This window comes from Leptopilina heterotoma, unplaced genomic scaffold (genome assembly GCF_015476425.1).
Source record: "Leptopilina heterotoma isolate Lh14 unplaced genomic scaffold, ASM1547642v1 Lhet_10, whole genome shotgun sequence".
NCBI classification, from domain to species: domain Eukaryota; kingdom Metazoa; phylum Arthropoda; class Insecta; order Hymenoptera; family Figitidae; genus Leptopilina; species Leptopilina heterotoma.
In genome coordinates, this window is record NW_025110813.1 from 1,029,214 (window position 1) to 1,049,729 (window position 20,516).

At 22.6% G+C, this 20,516-nt stretch overlaps 1 protein-coding gene across 4 annotated transcripts in view; it reads left to right on the top strand.

The window, feature by feature from the left end:
• Window positions 1–20,516, top strand: part of LOC122498560 (DNA ligase 3) — a 50,895-nt gene that overhangs the window by 6,285 nt on the left and 24,094 nt on the right. For 3 of the 4 annotated variants that reach the window (XR_006301243.1, XR_006301244.1, XM_043606355.1), the window contains exons 3-5: window positions 1,721–2,048; window positions 2,901–3,167; window positions 19,988–20,226. Coding sequence is in view for 1 of the 4 variants with exons in the window: in XM_043606355.1 (XP_043462290.1) it covers window positions 1,730–2,048; window positions 2,901–3,167; window positions 19,988–20,226 (825 nt within the window). In the remaining 3 variants the exon portion in view is untranslated. Of the gene's footprint in view, window positions 1–1,182; window positions 1,299–1,720; window positions 2,049–2,900; window positions 3,168–19,987; window positions 20,227–20,516 lie in introns of those variants that run through there. The other variant, XR_006301245.1, reaches the window with a different exon arrangement.

Consider the following 20,516-nt stretch of genomic DNA (forward strand, 5'->3'; position numbering starts at 1 on the left):
GAAAAATTTCTTTAAATTTCTTGAAAATAATGTAATTTTTTTTTAAAAACAATTTTAATTGGAAATTTTTAAAATAATTGAATTCTTTAGAAAAATTGTATTACAATTTCTGAAAATAATTGAACCTGTTCGAGAAAATTTTATTAAAATTCCTGCGAAGAATTTTATTACATTTATAAAAATAATTTAATTCTTGCGAAGAATTTTATCAAAATTTTAGGAAATAATTGAATCCTTAATTACATATAAATAAAAATAATTGAATTATTCCAAAGATGTTTATATTTGAACGGTTTTTATTTTTTCTCTTTTGACAAATTTCAAATAAACTGCTCGTAATATTTATTGAATAATTAAATAAATTTGTTATTTAAAATTAAGTAATCGCTCGGGTTAAAAATTTCTTTTTAATTCCAATTTCAAATGTTATTACACTTTTTTTTCCTATCAATAATACAATACAATGGACTTAAGACCGTTTCTTCGAATCAATTTTTCTAATTAATTAATCTGCGTGGAAAATAAATGCCAGTTGTATCTGCCGATGATAATAAAAATGCATTCGTAAAAACCGTGACAAAAAGAAAAATAATAATATTCTTGTAACAATATTTTTATTACTATTCATCATTTGTTTGGAAATAAAATATTGAAATGAACAAATCACCAAGTAGTATAAAGTCAGACACTTGATTTTATATCTCTTACTCTATATATTCTAGAGTGCAAGAAACTAATTTAAAAATTTATTTTTATTTAAAAGAGAAAAATTTGAAATCCATAAATTTTGAAAAGTGGAAAATATTTTTAAAATAATTTAAATTCGCAAATTGTCAAAATTTAACGTAAGATTAAAAGTGATAAAAATTTCAGTAATTAAAATTATTTTTAAGAAAATAATTCTAAAAAAATTAGTTTAAAACAATTAGTTTAAAAAAGTTTTGTGCGAAAAGTGTAAAATTTGCGTTACTTTGAAAAATTAAAAGGAAAATCTGGTTTTCTTGATTAATTGTTAGAAGTGAATCGGAATTTCTTTTATCTCTCGCGTTCTTTCCCGATTTGTGGAGTAAAATTGACTTTCATTTTTTCTTTCGATATTCTGATCAATGAAATGCGTCACAACAGAAATGATATTCTCTGTTTGTGTATAAGTATTGTGTTGAGGTATCAGTTGCGTAGTTAAACTATTCGTTGTTGAGAACGAGAACACATGTGAAATTGATGTTTATTTCATTTAATTTTTCCAAGACGAATAAAAATCAAAAACATTTTTTTTCATTAATTATTATTTCATAATAGTAAATAAAAACGTCTTGTTATTTAACATCATTTTATCATTTATCTATTATTCGTTTTTTTTTGTTTAGTTAGTCTATTTTTATTAATTTTGCAAATAATTGATAATTTTGTTAGTTAATAACTTAGCGAGTTTAGTTATTTAATTTATTATTTTTTTATTTACTATTTAATTTACTATATTTTTATTTACTAAGATCATGGATTTACTTTAAACAAAAATTACATATAAACTAAAATTTCTAAATCCAAACAACCAAAACATCATAAATATAACTTACTATTTAGTTTACTGTTTAATTTACTATTTTTTTGTCTTTGGCAAAAAGCCAAAAAATTATAATATTAAGAAATTAATTAGTTTTTTTATTATTAAATTAATTAATTTTATAATTAAATTAATGTTTTTCGTTTTCTCTTTTAGTGAAGAAAAATGGACGATGAAATTGAGGAGGAACAGCAGAAACCATTTGCAGTGGAACGAGCGAAAACTGGCAGAGCAAAGTGTAAAAAATGTAAATGCCCGATTGATAAAGATTGCGTGAGATTGGCGAAAATTATGAAAAATCCATTTGGCGATGGAACAATGAAAAGTTGGCATCACGTGAGCTGTTTGTTTGAGGTTTTCGCTAAACAGAGAGCGACGACTAAAAGAATTGATGATCCCGAGGAAGATATAAGCGGTTGGAATGAACTCGACGAAGAGGACAAGAAACTGGTCCTCAAGAAACTCGAGGAATTCAACGAAAATAGTAAATTTTTTTCTTTTAACAATACTTTACACTCCAAAATTTTTTTAATTATTTTTACTTCGGTTTTTTGTTTATTAATTTTTTTTTCTTTAAGTCTCGAATCTTTTTTTAAATTTAGTTTTTTTTATCAATTTTTGTCTCGAATTTCTTTTTAAATTTAGTTTCTTAATAAATTTATGTTTCTTTAAGTTTCGAATTTCTTTTAAATTTAGTTTTTTTATAAATTTTTGTTTCTTTAGGTTTCGAATTTTTTTATAGTTTAGTTCTTTTAGTAATTTTTGTTTCTTTAGGTTTAGAATTTTGTTTAGATTATTTTTTTTGTAAGTTAATGTTTTAAATTTATGGAAACATTTTTTTTTTTTTTTTTTATTCTATAAAATCGAGAGAACTCGATGCCTGTTAAAAGTGGTGTGACGTTTAATTTGAAATGATCTAATTGTCGTGAGTATTTTATTTATTTGTTGGACTAGAAGTGGTTTTTAACAAACACGTGTGACTTTCACTCAAAATTTCTCATTAGAATAGACAAATATTTCATTAATGCGCAAAAGTTGCTATTATTAGAAAGTCTAACTCGTTTTTGGGTTACATTTCCGCATGCGTCTCGAAGTTTTATGGACTTGAGATATTCCTCACGCAATGGGCATTAAATTTTTGTAGAATAATTTTTCCCAGGAGCATTTTCAAAATAGGTGATCTAAATTTAAAGCAGCATCTCGAAAAATTCGAAAACCTCCGTTTTCTGGAATCGTCTTTTTTAGTGACCCAATTTTTTGTTTTTCTATTTTTTTTTATTATTATCATTATTGTTTGTTATAATGAAATACTGAACTGTATAATTTTTTTCAACAGCGCCTTTCAAGGGAGCGAAACCGCAAAAAGCTTCAACGACAAATGAAAAGAAACCAAAAGCGAAATCTCCAAAGAAAGGGAAAACGGGAAAAATTGAGAAAGACGAGGAAATTAAAATTGTGGACAAATCAAGTGACGAGAAAAAACCATCTAAGGACGATATGTTTCGAGAATTTCGACGAATTTGCTGTTCCATTACTGATGTGAGTGCATATACGGAAAAAACTGCTATCTTGAAAAGAATGTTCACTAAAGGTTCAACGGGAGGTAAGATTTTAATTTCATTTTAATACTATTAAATTATCTCTTAAGTTCGTTAACTCATTATTTACTCAGAATTTCTAAGAAAAAAAATCAATGTCGGTCGAGGGTTCTCTATCAATTTCTTTTTTAACTCTTTTCTTCTTCTTTTTTTTCAATCAACTCAGGAAAAGAAAGTGATACAAAACAATGACAAAAAAGAGAAGGAAAATATTTTTTTTTTTTTTTTTTTAATTCAGTCAGGAAAAGAATATTAAAATTTGATAAATTAATAATTTAGAAAAAATAATGTTAATATTGATTTACTTTTCTTTTAAAATTAATTGTGAAAAATTAGTTTCTCGTATCATTCTCGAAATAAGAATTTTCTTGTGAACGGATTATGTTTTTTTTCTTTCAAGCGCGATAAAAGTTGAAGAGACTGAGAGTAAGAGATTGGAAAATTATCTATAAGAATTACTATGAAATAAGCGAAACAATTGATTTGCACTTTTTATCAATTCGCGACCAGTAAAGAGGAATAAACCAGAATGAATCATTGTCAGACATAGCGCATGGCACTCGCATAACTATACATATACGAAATATTTTTTCTTTCCAATCGTAAAACATTAATGGGATTCTTGCCATTTTCCGTGTGATAATCAATTTACTCGCGACGTTAATTGTTTCTTTATTATTGATATCTTGTTTGTATATTTCTAAATTTTCTTTATTTACTAACAGTGGAAAAAATTATTCATTGACGAAAATGAAATATTTTTTTTGTCAATTCGATTTAATTGTCGAATAGATAAAGACTTAGTTGTTTATTTGTTTAGAAATTATTTATCTTGTGATCTTAAATATTTTATTGAATTTCGATTTCAAAATCGATCTGTCAGTCAAGTTTGATTTGAAATGTATTAGCAAGGGCTGCTGCCTTAATGACAAGCAAAATACGTTATAATAAAAACATTCATTAATCAAGTTTGTCTGGTAGATTCGCGGGTATCACGTTTGTAAAGATTTTTGCAGGGTTATCTGTTAATTTATTATGGAAAAAGAAAAAGTAAAAACCGTGCGGAGAAAACTATGGAAGAGACCCTCTTTCTCTTTTTCTTTCGACTAAACAAATATAATCGTAAAAGCGAAAGAGTAAATTTACTTTTTCGCGAAAATATTTGCAAATATTATTCCAGAAAATGTAAATTTACTACTATTTTTATCATTAGCATTATTTTCTAAACTATTAAACTAAATATTTTTTCGTACATAGGTTTAATACCTATTAAATTAAATAATAAATATTTAATATATTTATTATTTAATTTAATGTTAAAGATTATAGTAAAAATGTACATATTTAATATAATTGTTTTAATAGTTTTAATTAGTTTAATGGCTTTAATACTTTTTTGGTAATTAAATATTCAGTTTTTAGTAATTAAATTTATTATTATTATTATTATAAATATTTAGTAATTAAATACATTTCATTATTAAACATACTGAATATTTATGAAAGGAACATTTTTATAGGAATTATCTTTAAAATTTCAAATCGCTTAGTATTTTGAAAATGTCAGGAAATTTATTTTGATATTTAAATATTTTTCAACTCACGTTTTTTCGAGTTTAAACAGTGGAGAATCTTGAAATTGTCCTTATTGAAAGAATTGATGAAACGTTTATTAATTAATTAAAACTTAGCACTGAACTGTTTTGAAAGTATTTTACAGTCTTTTTAAACGAAAACACACTTATTTTTTATATTTAAGTCATATCTCCGCCTGTTGTTTCGACGTTTCAAAAACAAAAAAGTTACTCAAAGAGTAACTTTTTGAAAAAATCGTATTTTTCCAAAATTGTTGTACACAATTTTATTTATCCAGTAAGACGATTTTTTTCAGTTTTAACTAATTTTCAGTTTAAAGTTTAAACCAACTTTTTGGTTTAAACTTATTTTTCGCCTTAAACTAAATTTTTAGTTTAAACTTATTTTTCGGTTTTAACTATTTTTTCGTTCTCAACTAATTTATCGGTTTCAACAAATTTTGTATTGAAGAAACTTCTTTTTTCTCCTGAAGAAATGGGAACAAACTTTTCTCACGTATCTTCTTTGATTTGAACCAAATTTAATTTCAAAAGAAAAGAAATAGAATTCTTTTTTTTTCAAAAAAAATATTCACTGTTGAATAACTGTTTCGCGACTATTGGCCCAAGAAGACGACTCTCGTGTCTTATAAACTTGAAGCCCCCACCGCAACAAGAAAATTGCTGATGTTGATGACGAGCCCCTTCGCGTGCAGCCAGCTTGGCACCAGACTCCTAGAGATCATCAACACTCCTTCTTTCTCATATTTGCCTCGTGTCTCTTTTCTTCTTCTTCTTCTTCATTATTTTTATTCCATCTGTGAAGAAAAAAATTAATTTATATCCATCATTTTTAATAACATGGACAATAATTAACATTGGGTGCGAAAAATTTAATTTCCCATTATTCATTAGAATAAGAATCGTAATATGAATTTTGTAACTCGTCTTTATTAATAGATAATGATATCACACTTTATACTCTTCTTTGGTCCAGTGTTATCGAAGTTTTCAAATTTTAAGAAATTCAATTATCTTCGAATTTAATTAAGTCACTTTTTTTTCGAGAATTCAATCACATTATTTGTCTGTTTTTTCAAGGAAATTTCATTTTGAAAAATTTGTTTTAGTCAAAACAAAAAATTTGCATTATTATTATTTTATAATAAAAAAATCAGTTGATTCATTAAAAAATTAATAATTAAAATTAGTTAATTTAATTAAAATAAATATTCTTCTAACAATAAAAAAAAACTCTATTCTTTCATTCACGGAAAAACGAATAAAGTAACTTTTTTCACTTTTATAGTAAAGCCTAAACTAGAACTTCTGTCCACTTTCACGACTTTCGGAGTAAATTTTGCTAAATTTGATTAATTTTACAAAAATGAACTTCGAACGTAATTTACTTCGAAAATAGTACAAGTTGCAAAGCAGAAATGCTAAAAAAAATTTTTTTCCTAATTTTGTTTTAATAATTTTTCTTTTTAAATGTTTTCAATTTTAAAATTAATGTATTAAAAAGAAATTAAATTCTCGAGAAGAATTTTATTATAAAACAAATGAATTCTTGCAAAGAATTTTTTTAAAATTATTATTGAAAATAATTTTATTGTTTTGAAAAATTTCTTTGAATTTTCTGAAGAATTTATTTCAAATTTTAAATATAATCGCGTTTGTTAAGAATTGCAATTAAACATTTGATTATTGAATTTTATTAAAATTTATAGAAAAATAATTAAATTCTTCTCAGAATTTTATTACAATTTTTTAAAATAATTTAATGCATTTAAGAAATTTTATTAAAATATTGAAATTAATTGAATTCTTTCGAAGAATTTCTTAAATTTTTTTAATATAATTGATTTTGTTTTGTTAGATAATAATATTCTTAAATTTGATTAAAATTATCGATAAAAAATTAAATATTCTATTCAACCATTTTATTAGATTGAGTTTTCGTAAGTAATTAAATTCCTTCGAATAATTTCTTCGAATTTTTTGAAAATAATAGTTTTTTAAAAATAATTTTCATTAAAAATTTTGGAATTTTACCATGAATTCCTTTTAACTGTTTAAAATAATCGTGTAAGTTAATAATTGTAATTAAGAATTTGATTATTGAATGTTATGAAATTTTTTTAGAAAGTTATTGAATTTATTTCATAATTATTATTTTTGCAAAATAATTGAATTTTTTCCATAATTATTATTTTTGAAAATAATTGAATTCTTTGGAGAAATGTTAAAAAAATTCTATTGAAAATACTTGAATTCATACGAAGAAATTTATTGTTTATAAAAATAATTGAATTCATGAGAAGAATTTTTAAACAATTGTATTTAAAATTAGTAATCGAATTCCTGAGAAGAATTTTACTATTTATAAAAATAATTAAATTATTTCGAAGAATTTTATTAAAATTGTCTTTAAAATAGTTGAATTCAATAAGTGAATTTTTTAAATTTGAATCTGAAAATATAAAATAATAAAATATAATTTAAGTGTAAAAAAAATTAAATTCAAATAATATTTAAGTGAATGAAAATAGAAACGTTAGTAAAAACAAAAAATTATTATTATATAATTTTTTACTTTTTTATATTTTAAGTAAAGAACTATTTAAAAAATAAAATTTTTTAAATTTGAGTGAAAGAAATAAAATTAAAACAATTTTTTAAAAAATGTAAACTTATACTTTTCAAAAAAGCTTTTACGTCCGAGTTGTTTTTTCAATTATACTTTTCTTTATTAGAAAAATGAAGTGAAAAAATCGTTTTGAATGAAAGTTTCAAAGAAAGGGTAATAGGAAAAATTAGTTATCTTAATTAATTGAATATTTTGTTTAGAAGCGCTTGTATAATTTTTTTCATTAAATTCATCAAAGCTAATTAGCTTCTCGAGATTTTATTGGCTTTTCTAATTGTGTAGGGGGAAATTTTTTGTTTCTTTTGACAGAGAAAACTAGCTTTATTGTTTTTATTATTAGGTATTATGATTTTATGTATTTTTTTATGTATATAATTTTTTTTTGTTAACAAGTAATCAAATTTATTGCGTAAAATAAATTTTATCGGACATTTAGCGGCATTTTATGAACGAAGGGCTACACGTGTGTCAAATATATTTATCTATTCTTTAATGTAACATATTTAAAACCATTCCATGAACTTTTAAAGATATCAGACCATCAATCTTAAACTTCCTCTCTCTCCCTCTTTCAATAAAATTATTCATTCTTTGCATCATTACATTTTTCTAATGATATTAGATAAAATGATTTCCTAATTCTTCCGTTAGAATAATTAATTCCGTTTCATTTGATGAACGTAGAGTTAAATTTAGAAGAAATTATTTTATGGCAATTTTCTGAGTAATTTTTTATTTTAAATTTTTTGCAATTATTTATCTATTTATTTGATTATGCACGGATAAAAATTAGACCAGTTTTTGATTTATTAGAAAATTTACGACTCATAGAATTAAAAAATAGATTTGTGTTTTGTAATCAATATTTTTATTTCGAAAATAGAGTAATTTTGTGGAAACTAAAAATTTTAATTAAAAAAAAGAGTAAAAGAAAATAAATATAGTGTGCAAATTGTATTATGAAATTTTTAATATTATTTACTTTAATTATTTTAATTCTTGAAGAAAAAATGATAAAATTTTGTGCGAAATGCAACAGGTTTATCGTTAACGAATATTATTATCATTAATATTCGGAAAGAAGCAAAGAGTTAAAAGGAGGAAGATTTCTAAATAATGAAGAATGACAAATCTGTTAATTTTAGGGTAGATAAGTTTTGACGATATATTACTTTACTCTTGCGTATCCACGATTCATTAATAAATTCTCATTATGTTGAAATACTCGGACACTCTTTTATAATACTTCACTTTGTATTTTTTTAATTATTAGTCACGCAAATTTCTAATTTTTTGGAAAAAGGACAGAATTTTTTTTTCCTTTAATTTTTCTCTTCTTTGAACTTTTCAATTTTTCTAATTATTTTAATTTTGTTAGTATTTAATTTCTTGAAATTTAATTAATTTTGCAAAAATTCTGAACGTTTAAATGGAGGAAATATTTTCGAACAATGACTCCAATAAAAATTTAAATTGTTAATTTAGTTCGAAACTTTATGAATTAAAAATTAATATCAAACATTAAAAAAATTAAATAAATAAAATTTGTGGTTGAAAAAGAAATAAATGAATTTCGTTCAATTTAAACGTTCGGAAATTTAGACACATTGATAAATTTATTAGGCATTTCAATTTGAAACTGAAATATGGCAAAATTATTGCAGTTAATTATTTTTCTATTAGTCTTTCGAGAATTAAATGATAAAAATTGGCGAAATTTGATTCAAAATTGTAATTGTATTAATTAGAATATTTGCTTGCAGAAAAAGTCTATAGTTGCCGATTATAAACAAAAATTGTTATTAAAAACGAAATATTGTGTTCGTTCATGCACAATATTATCAGAAGAATATGACCTGGTCCACTGTTACGTTTAGTGCGGCTCGGGCTTCATTTTATTCATCATTGAAAAGATATAACTGGAATCAACGTTTACATTTTTAGTTAGTCCGATAGTCAGGTTTTTGAACGATGAGGATAAACTCTCGATTTATATTTAAAAGTCTGTCTTAAGACAAGAGAGAGGAAAAAATAAATAATTGAAAAAAAGAAGAAGAAAAAATAATCAGAAAAGAATAGAGAAAAGAAATACAATACTTTTCTCCGAAGACAAATTTCTCTTAAAGAAATGATAATGAAGGAAGAATTTTTCGAGTTGCAGATTTGAATTGGAAAATTTATTTAGAATCTAAATTTTCTGGGACAAAATAAACAAATTCTAAAATAAATTCTAATTCTAATTCTAATTCTAAAAAGAGAAGAAAATGGAATAAGGAAAATAAAATAAATAAAATGAAAATAAATAAAAAATGAAAATAAAAAAAATGAAAAGAGGAAAAAAATAATAATAAATAGAGGAAAAAATCGAATCAAGATTTTTTTAAAAAAAGAGACCCACTGCCAAAATTTTGCGGCTAAAAACTGACGCAACAAACGCTTCTTGGAAGTAAGAGGAAAAAAAAGAGCGAGCGGTCCACTATGAAATGATAATATCGAAAAATTCATGACGCTATTTCGATGTTGTAACATAAAAGTGATTTTTAGTTTAAATCGCGTGCAAGTATTTTTATTCGGTCTTCTCGATAGTTTTTTTTCATAGTCAAGTGACCATTTTTCTTGACAATCGTCATAAATTTCTGACTGGCAATTCACCAAATGCATTTTTTTTCTTACTCCAATTTTAGAAAATTCATTTTTCAATAACTCGTTTTGTTTCGAAATTAAAATATGAAATTAAAAATTAAAAATTAAATTTTAAATCTTAATCAATTTAATATTTCAACGAAAATTGCAATATTTTAACGAAACTATTTCAACTATAAACTAAATATTTAAACTTCAAATTGAAAATCGCTTCCAATAACATCGAAATAGCGTCGAGAATTTAATATTTAATAAATTAGTTTTAATTTTTAAGTATTAAATTTTGTTAAGCTCTTCGAAGGTGTAGAGAAGGAACAATAAGACGAGGATTTTTTTCCCTCCCATCATATTCGGAATATTACATCATTAATTTCTATACGTACAAATATGGATATAAATATTTACATAATTAATTTGAATTTATGTTTCGTGTATATATAAACGATGATTAATTATCCTGACACCGTATGATCTCAATTTCAGAGAAATCTTATCTTTTGCGCCTTTTTTTTTTAGATACAAAATTCATGATTTCAAATTTTTCAGAACTATATACTTGTTCGTGAGATATTCAAGAATTGATGGAGATAAAAACAAAAAAGAGAGCGAAAAAAAATCAGGGAATTTTCAAGAGCAACGAATGAATTTTCAAAGAAAATAATGATTTTCAAGAAAGATACGGAATAAAATTTGAATAAAAAACAAAGTGACAGCTTTGCAAAACAGAGTAGTGAAAATAAATTAAATTTAGTGGAAAATTTCAAGGTGGACAAAAAAGATTTTTTGAAGAAAAATGAAATCAAGAGACTATGGAAATAAAAAAATAGAATTCGAACAGGAAAATAGATAAAATATTGAACAAATTTTTTCCTTTGGAAAATTGATAAAATTTTGAAGAAATAAAATTCAAAAAATAATTAGAATATCTATAATTCGAAAGGAAATATAATTAGAAACGTGTTCTTGATATTCAAGAAGGAAATTTTCAAGAGCAACGGATGAATTTTTGAAAAAAAATTATATTGAAGAAAGATACGGAATAAAATTTGAATAAAAATCAATTGATTGTTTTGAAAAGCGGATTGAAATAAAATTTAATTGAATAAAAAATTTCAAGGCGCAGAAATAATTTTGAAAATGAAATAAAAAGACTAAGGAAATTGAAAAAGAAAATCAATTAGAATTAGAAGAGGAATTAGAAAAGAATTTGAACAGAAAAATAAGTAAAGTGGAAAAATGTCTCTCTTTTGAAAATAGATAAAATTTTCCTATAAATAAAATTTGAAGAAATAAAATTCAATACTCATAGAAAATTTATTTAAAATAAAAAAGCAAGTGAATTTTTGCCGACGGGATAGAAATAAAATCAAATAAAATTGAATTTAGTGAAAAAGTTCAAGAAGGTGAGGAGAAAATTAAGAAAAATGAAATCAAAACTCCAGGGAAATTAAAAAAAATTTAAGAAATAAATAGAAAACATTTTTTTTCGAAAATTGATTTGAATTGACAAAATTTGAAAAAATAAAATTCAAAGTATAATCATGAAACAATCAGAATGGAAATGAAGTAAGAAAATGAAATGAGAAAAATTCTAAAAGAGGAGAAATATTGGAAAATTTTTGGAAAAATTATAAACTTCAAGGCACCAATCTTGATTGTAATATTGAACTTCTATCGAATTTTAATCACACAGTGAAAATGATGAAATCACGTGCTATAAATTGTAATAATATTAATGGCCGTCTTGCTCAAGGATCGCGTACATTGGAATGACATTATTTTATTGTTTTCGCGGAAATTTATTTTGTACATATACTATATAAAACGCAATTGTGCTCCACAAGTATAGGCAGAGTTAATATATTCTCGAGTGGAAGATTCTTGAAATAATTTTCATTCGTTTTTTTCTTCTTTGTTAAAAAAAAAAGAAATTCAACTCGGTTTTGCATCTGCGTTTATCCATTTAGTAATTTTCTACATATATTTAGATTACGAATGACTAAAAGTCTATTTACATAATTCTGATAGTGCTTGCTGTGAAAATAGTATCAAAATACGTAAACATATTTCACATTTTCGTAAATTCACATATTTTTAATATTTAGATTCTAAACGGTTGACAAAATTGCTTTTTTCTACTTTTTGTTTCAAGAAAAAATTTATTATTATTATTACTAAAAATCGAGAAGTAACAATAGAGAAAGAGGCACGTTTTACAATAAAACAAGAGTTTTGGTATTGGTAGAGTGAAAAATATTTATTTTGCAAATATTTAGTTTAAATAATTTAATTAATTAATTTTTAGTAAATTAATTTTATTTAAATGCTAGCAAATGTTACGCACGCGAATCGTGACAAAAAATTTTATTTTCAAATATCAAGTTCAATAATAAAGTTCAATTCAATAACTTTAAATTCAAAATTTTTAAAATTCACTTCATTGAATTTAAATAGAATTTTTATAAAATTTATCCAGAAAATTCAATTATTTTCAAAAATAATAATTATGGAACAAATTTAATTAATATCCAAAAAAATTTTATAAAATTCAATAATCAAATTTTTTATTACAATTATTCAATTACACGATTATTTTAAACAGTTAAAAGAAATGTTTTGTAAAATTCTATAATTTTCAATGAAAATTTTAAAAAAAAACTATTATTTTCAAAAAAACTTGAAGAAATTCTTCAAAAGAAGTTAAATTATTTACGAAAACTCTATTAAAATAATGGAGTAGAATTTAATTTTCTTTCGAAAATTTTAATAAAATTATTAATTAAACTATTAAAAAAAATCGATTATATTAAAATTTTTTTTTTAATTCTTCCTGATATCAATATTATAATAAAATTCCTTGAACCTATTAAATTATTTTAAAAAATTGTAATAAAATTCTGAGAAGAATTTAATTATTTTTCTATTAATTTTTATAAAATTTAATAATCAAATGTTTGATTACAATTCTTAACAAACACGATTGTTATTAAAATTTGAAATAAATTCATCAGAAAATTCAAAGAAATTATTTTCAATAATAATTTTCAAAAAATTATTCACGAGAATTCAATTGATTCATAAGAAAATTCTTCGCGTGAATTTAATTATTTTCAATATATTAAGTTTAAAAATTCAAAATATTTCATTTGAAAAATTATTTAAAATAAATTAGGAAACAAAAATTTCTGCGTATTTCTGCTTTTCAATTTTTACTATTTTCGAAGTAAATTTTACTACCTTCGAAGTACATTTTTGTAAAAATTAATAAAATTTATTTCCAACAAAGCAAAATTTACTCCAAAAATTGTAAAATTGACAGAAGTCCTTGTTAGTTTAGGTTTTACTATAAAAGTAAAAAAATTACTTTATTCGAGTTTTTTTCGTGAATGAAACAACAGTTTTTTTTATTTTTTTTTATTTTTTTATTGACAGGTAGAGTGAAAAATATTTATTTAAAATAAATTCATTAACTAATTTTAATTAATTTTTTAAATATTTATTTTTCAATTAAACAACTGAGTTTTTGTTTTTTTATTGATAGAGTGAAAAATATTTCTGTTTTAAATATTAATTAAGTTTTTTTTAAATTTTCATTTTTCAATTAAAAAATTAAGTTTTCTTGCTGGTAGAGTGAAAAATTTTTATTTTAAATAAACTGAATTACTAATTATAATTAAATAAATTTTTTAAAATATTTATTTTTCAATAAAATGACTGAATTTTGTTTAATGATAGATTGAAAAATATTTTTAAAATAGTAGCTACTTTGTAGTGTAATCTATCAATAAAATGTAAATTAGTCAAATAATTACTTATTTGGAACGTGACGCGAGTTAAATTTTAGTTTAATATTTAAATATGTTATTTTCCAATATTTAAAAATATGTTTTTTTTTCAATATTCAAAAATATTTTAATATTCAAATATAATTAAATATTGAAATATATTTCAATATTAAAATTTTTTTATTAAAAAATTGATGAATTTGAATATTGAAAAATGTTTGAATATGTAAGTAACATTTTTTTTTCGAAAACTACAAAAGAAAACGATTATTTTGAGAATAAAAAAAATAGAATTACATCTGAATAAACATTTTTTATTAACAGTTCCACAGTACTTATTGTTGGTAAATTATTACTTTGTTCTTTTAACGGAATTTTTCCATAAACTGTAAAAATTCACCAAGTTAAATTCACTGAAAAATGAATTTTTTTTTTTATTTGAAAATTTTTTTTTTGAACCTGACGATTTCTTCTTTTTGGACTACTGAAAGTAGAAAAAGTCTATAACTGGTCAGACAATATAATATACGAGCACACATCACAAGTGCTTTGAACTTCCTTGAACTTTTACAATTTAAGGTGAAAGTACTTTTTCCATTGAGAATATAAGATGATTTGTTGGGAACTTGTTTTAAAATTAAAAGTTTATTGAAAAATTTACAATTGAGATTTGTTTTCCTTCTTTTTTAAGAAAATATTAATTCTTAATAGATTCTATGAGAGCTGCCACGCAGTCTGTATTCTTATCACTGGAAATTTGCAACAAGTCTTCATTCTTGAACATCTACGTGACGTTAGAAACGTTTGTTTTATTCATTTAATTATGCAAAAATTAATTTTATATTTTTCAGAGGAAAATTCTTCTTTTTTTTCAATATATGAGTATATAATTATCTTCTTCAGTGGAAAAAGGAATTAATTTCAAATGCGATTCAATTTTCAAAAAAAAGAGAAATTTTCAGGTATTTTTTAATTTTTTACAAAATTGGAGAAGAAATATTTCATTCTTCTTTTGTCAAAATTTGAAAAAGTTTTTATTCTTTTTGCAGAATTCAAAAGAAGTATTTAATTCTTTTTACGAAATTTGAAAAAAAGTATTTAATTTTTTTTACAGAATTCAAAAAAATATTTAATTCTTGTTAGGTACTAAATTTGAAAAAAAATTTTAATTTTTTTACAAAATCGAACAGAAAATATTTTTGTAAGGTTTATAATTTTTGATAATACAGAAAAAAATACAAATTTTTGCGAAATGTTAAAAATTTTTGTTTTTAAACGTTGATTTCCGTTAATTGCATCTCAAAGTAATATATGATGAAGTTCAAAAGCCTTTGATTAGTTGTGAATTTTTTTTTTGGACAATTGCTTCTTTTTGAATTGATAATGCGCTGACCTTTTACAACGTTTGTGTAATTTTTTATTTAACACTTTAAGCAATTATAGCATGTTCACTCATTTAATTTGAATGATAAAAAGTAGATATTACAAAAAATGTGTAAAAAAACGAGAATTGATATAGGTACAACTTAAAACATCAAACACGCGCGGATTAATTACTTTCGTAGGAAATTTATTTCTTATCTTCGATTAGAATTACGAAATTGAATCAAATTACACGATTTAGTCCATTTTGTTCAAATTTAATTTTTTTGTGATAATATTTTAATTTTTTGCTACAATTTGAAGATTTTAATTTCATTCTTTTTCCTCGTGAAAAAATTCTCCCATTCAAAAATTGTGGAAAATTTAAGAACATAATTCTATTTTCCTTGTAAAAAAAAATTTTTCCATTTAAAAATTGTAAATAACTTAAGAACTTAAAAACAAATTTTTTTCCTTGTGAAAAATTTGAGAATTTAAATTTAATTCTTTTTTCCTTGTAAAAAAATCTCTCATTCATAAATTGTATTATATTTTAAGTAAATACATGTGAATAATTTTGTAACTTCTACTTTTTGTTATCTATACAAAATGGTGTTAATAGTTTCCTAAAAAAAAAATTTTTCATCCATTTTCCTCCTTTTGATTTATAGAAATTTCCCCCTCGAAAAAATAAATAAATAAAATTGAATAATAATTTTTCTTTGTCTTTTTTCTAGATTTTCAATAAGTGTCACTGACTCTCAACTTGTTCTTATTTTGACCTGATTTGATTAAGTATGCAGCATTCGTAGGAAATATCCGCTGTTGTCTGCATAGAGTTGTGAAAAATAATTTTTTACACCGACTGACCTAACATTCTTCATGACAATGATCTCGTGGCACGACAAACTGGATTTATTTATATTACTTTTTTTTTGTTTCGTACATTGAAACTTTAGAGGTTCTTGAACTTAGTAGAGCAAGAAAGAAAAAAAAGCGTAAACAGTAAACAGATTTTGATAATTCTGTGATTATTAATTATATTCTATAAAACTTGAAAGGTTCTTGACTTTGGAGAAAGAGGAAGAAGAAGGAAACGGAAAAAAAGTGAACGCTTTATAGAAAATTTGTCATTTTTTAGTTATCAGTGAGTTTTTTTTTTGAAAGATGTTTGGAAATCATTGTTTTTACTATTTGATTTGATAAATGATTCTACTTTAATTGTTCAATGTGCTAATCTTTGTTGGTTTTCTTTTTATTTTTTTCTATTTTCACTCTGGTTTTATTTTTTATTTTCATTATTAATTAAATAATTTCTTTATTAATTTAATTCTTAATTTTCCCTTTTTTTCTTTAGTTTCTTTTATTTCTTTTCTGGTCTTTTTATTTTCTTTTTTTTAATTTTCTCTATTTTTTGATTAAATTTTTTTTCCTGTAATTTTATTTTTAGTTTCTTGTTTTTTTAATTTTCCTTATTTTTTTATTTTCATTTTTTTTTGTTTTTCTTTTTATTTCCTAGTTTTTTATGTTCTAATTTTTTATTTTCTTTCTTTTAATATTCCCTATTTTTTGTTTTTAGTTTCTTTTCGTTTTTTCTCTTTTTATTTTCCCTTTTTCTATTTTATTTCTTTTAATTTTCTCTTTTTTACTCTTTTTTATTTATTTTTATTCCCTCTCTTTATTTTTTTCTCTTTTAATTTCGCCTATTTTTTTTCTTTTTGGTTTTACTTGTTTTTTTCTTTTTATTTTCCCTCTAGTTTTATTTTTATTTTCTTTTTTTACAATTTTCCCTATTTTTGGCATTTTTTATTCCCCCTTTTTATTTTCCTTTTTTATTTCTTTTGCTTTCATTCTTTTGTTATTTTGCTCTCGAATCCTGTTTTTTTTTCTTTCATTATTTCTAATAATTAAGTAAAATAATTTTTTTTTCACAATACATGAAATAAAGAAGGAAAAAAGTTATTAAAAAATTAAAGAAAATAAATAGAAAAAAGAAAAACTAAAAAAATAACGACTAAAATCAACAGAAAAGAAAATAGAAATTTTTGTCAAATACAAAAAGAAAAGAAATTATTTTGGTTAAACGGAAAAAATCACATTTCCACGAAGACAAATAAAATTATTTCTAAAGTCAAGAAATGTTCTAGAATTTACGTTTTATAGTCTCTCCATGTACAAGAAATGATTTACTGACATCGAGATGAATTCATATAATGTGTAATTTTTTTTTTTTATTCTTTTTTTCGTTCGATATGACAAGACTCAGATTGATAACTTTAATAATTCTGCCTCTACTAAGTATCAAAAAGTAATTAGCGTAATTATTCAAAATCAATGCAAGCGTGAAATACGATAGAATATTTTAAATTTCCATACTTTTTCTTAAAATTAATTTTTCTCAATGTTCACTGTTAATTTTCATTTTCTTTATTAAATAGATTTTTTTTTAATTTTTAAAAGTTTTTTATTATTTAACTCTTTGATTTTAATTTTTTTTCTGTTAATAATTTATTTTTATTGACAATTTTTGAAATTCGAATTTTATTTTTAAATTAATTAATGAATTACTATTTTTTTATTTTCTTTTTTCCATTCTTTCTCTAGATTTACTTTTTATTTTCCATTTTTTAGTTTCTTTTTTTTTAATTTTCCCTATTTTTTGTATTTATTTTTGTTCATTTTTCCTTTAGTTTTATTTTTAGTTTCTTTTTTTTTCATTTTCTTCATTTTTTTTGTTTTTAGTTTCTTTTTGTTTTTCTTCTTTTTATTTTCTAGTTTTTTCTTCTTCTAGTTTTTAATTTTTTATTTTCTTTCTTTTAATAGTTTTATCTATTTATTTATTTCCTTATTGATAGTAACTAATGAACCGAATAAATAAATGTAATTGTAATATTTGAAATTTACAAAAAAAAAAAAAACAGTTTTCATTGAAAAATTTTGCGAATACACGTAAAGAGAAAAAAATATTTGGATTACCAGAGAATAAGTTCGATGTGTATTTGTAAATTGCTTAAGAGTTCAAAGAAGATACGCGGCGTTTTATTAATTCATAAAAAAAAAATTCTTATATATCATACGTCATCGTACTTTTTGCGTGATATATTACAAGGTCGATGTATTAGACTTTTCGCGAATCGTATTTTGCATGTGGCTTCGCTACTTTAAATACTAAATATTGCGATGAGTAATCTACATTTTTTTTCTTTCTTTTTCAATTTTCCCTATTGCGATTGAATCTGTCGATTTCTCCTCTTCTTAATTTCATTTCTGTTTCATTTTACAACACACATTTTTCACAGTTTCGATTAGTTTGAAAAATCTGATATTTATGTTTTTGAAAATATTTCTTTTTCCTTTATTGGGACATTTTCATTCGACATTATTTATTTCGTTTTTTATTACTGGAGTATTTTTATTCGAAATTTGTTTGTGATCAGTGGAATATTTTCCTTCGAAATTTTTTTTTTTTGTTACTGGAGTATTTTTATTGGAAATTTGTTTTTGATTAGTGGAATATTTTCCTTCGAAATTTGTTTTTTATTACTGGAGTATTTTTATTCGAAATTTGTTTTTTATTATTGGAATATTTTCATTGAAAACTTGTTTTTATTATTGCAATATTTTCATTGGAAATTTGTTTTTTATTAGAATTGGAATATTTTTATTCGAATTTTTTTTTAGAATTGGAATATTTTCATTGGAAATTAGCTTTCTATTAGAATTGGAATATTTTTATTCGATTTTTTTTTTATTATTGGAGTATTTTTATTCGGAATTTTTTTTCTATTATTGGAATATTTTATTAAAAATACGTTTTTTATCGTTTTAATATTTTTATTCGAAAATATTTGTTTTTTTTTTATTTTTTCTATATTATTAATTATTTTTTCCATAACTTTGGAAAAAGGAGAAATTTTGTTAAAAAATTTTGTTAAATTTTGTTTTTGCCTTTTTTCTTGTTTTATTTATCTAAATAATCGTTTTCTTTATTTTGTTTGCTTTGTTTAATTTGTTTAGATTTTTTTCCCCTCTTTTTAAATTTGATATTCGGAAATATTTTCTTCAATTAGTATATAAAACTGGAAAATTCTGATTTAATTTCGTTTTAGTCATCGTAAAAGTAAATCAACTGTTTTTGCAGTGAATTCCGCCTAAAAATGAGCTCTTCATTCATTTATTAGCCAATGATCTCGACGATCAAGGCTCTTCCGTAAACATCAATTGTCCGTTTTAAAATGTCTCTGATTGAATAACGTTTTTCGTAATAAATAGATATTTTGTTATATAACCGTTGAAGAAATACAATGATATTGGCACTGATGTTCTTTTATTAACACACAAGGTTCAAAAGAAAAGGATCACTGAACTTGTGTGCGATTATTTTGCGCAAAAGATAAAGAATATTATTTCTATAAATTTCCGCACAGCTGTAAAACTACGAAGTAAAAATTATACACTTTTTTTTGTAAGAACTTAGAAAAAACAAATATTAATTTTTTTACCCCCAAAGATTATATTTATTAATTTACTGATTTTACTGATTGAACTGCAATAATATTTAATGAGAATTTAATTTTCATTTTGAATTTCTAATGAGGCGTCTAATGGTCTGCGAATTTCGTAAAAGTTGTTACTTTGCAGAAAATATTATTTATTAAATTGTATATGTATATATTGTATATATATATTTTATGATAATTTCTTATCAAATGCTTCGATTAACGTAATTTTCCACTTATTGTGGACTTAATTGACTAAATATAGAATTTACTATCAATACACTTGAGATTAATTTTTTAAAATGTTTTCAGATGGATTCAAAAGCGACATCGTCTTGTGGTGTAAATTGCTTTTACCTGGTACAGCAAAGAGGATATATAATCTACAAAGTAAGCAGCTAATTAAGCTCTTTGCGAGAATATTGAAAGAGGACGAAGGCTCAATGCTTGAACATTTAGAACAGGGCGATATTGGAGAGACCATTGCTGTATTCTTTGGCAAAAGTGACGCCTTGCGACCAAATATCAAGAGTGTAATCACAATTCAAGAGGTAATGCTTCCTACATTTTTTAAATTAATCCAAAAAAAAATTCAAATCAGAACATTTTTCAATTTTTAAGTAAAAAAAAGTAAAATTTTTCAAAAAAAAATTATATTCATTACTTTTCTTTGTTGATTTCAATATTTTTTCGTTCGTTTATTAATTTTCAAATTAGATAAAAAAATATTGAAAGGAAAGACTATTTTTCAAAATGTAATTTGCAAGAGAAAAGTAAAATATGGTCAAAATGAATAAAAATAAAAAGTAAAATTTATTTTTGAATTTTTTTCGAAAGTAGT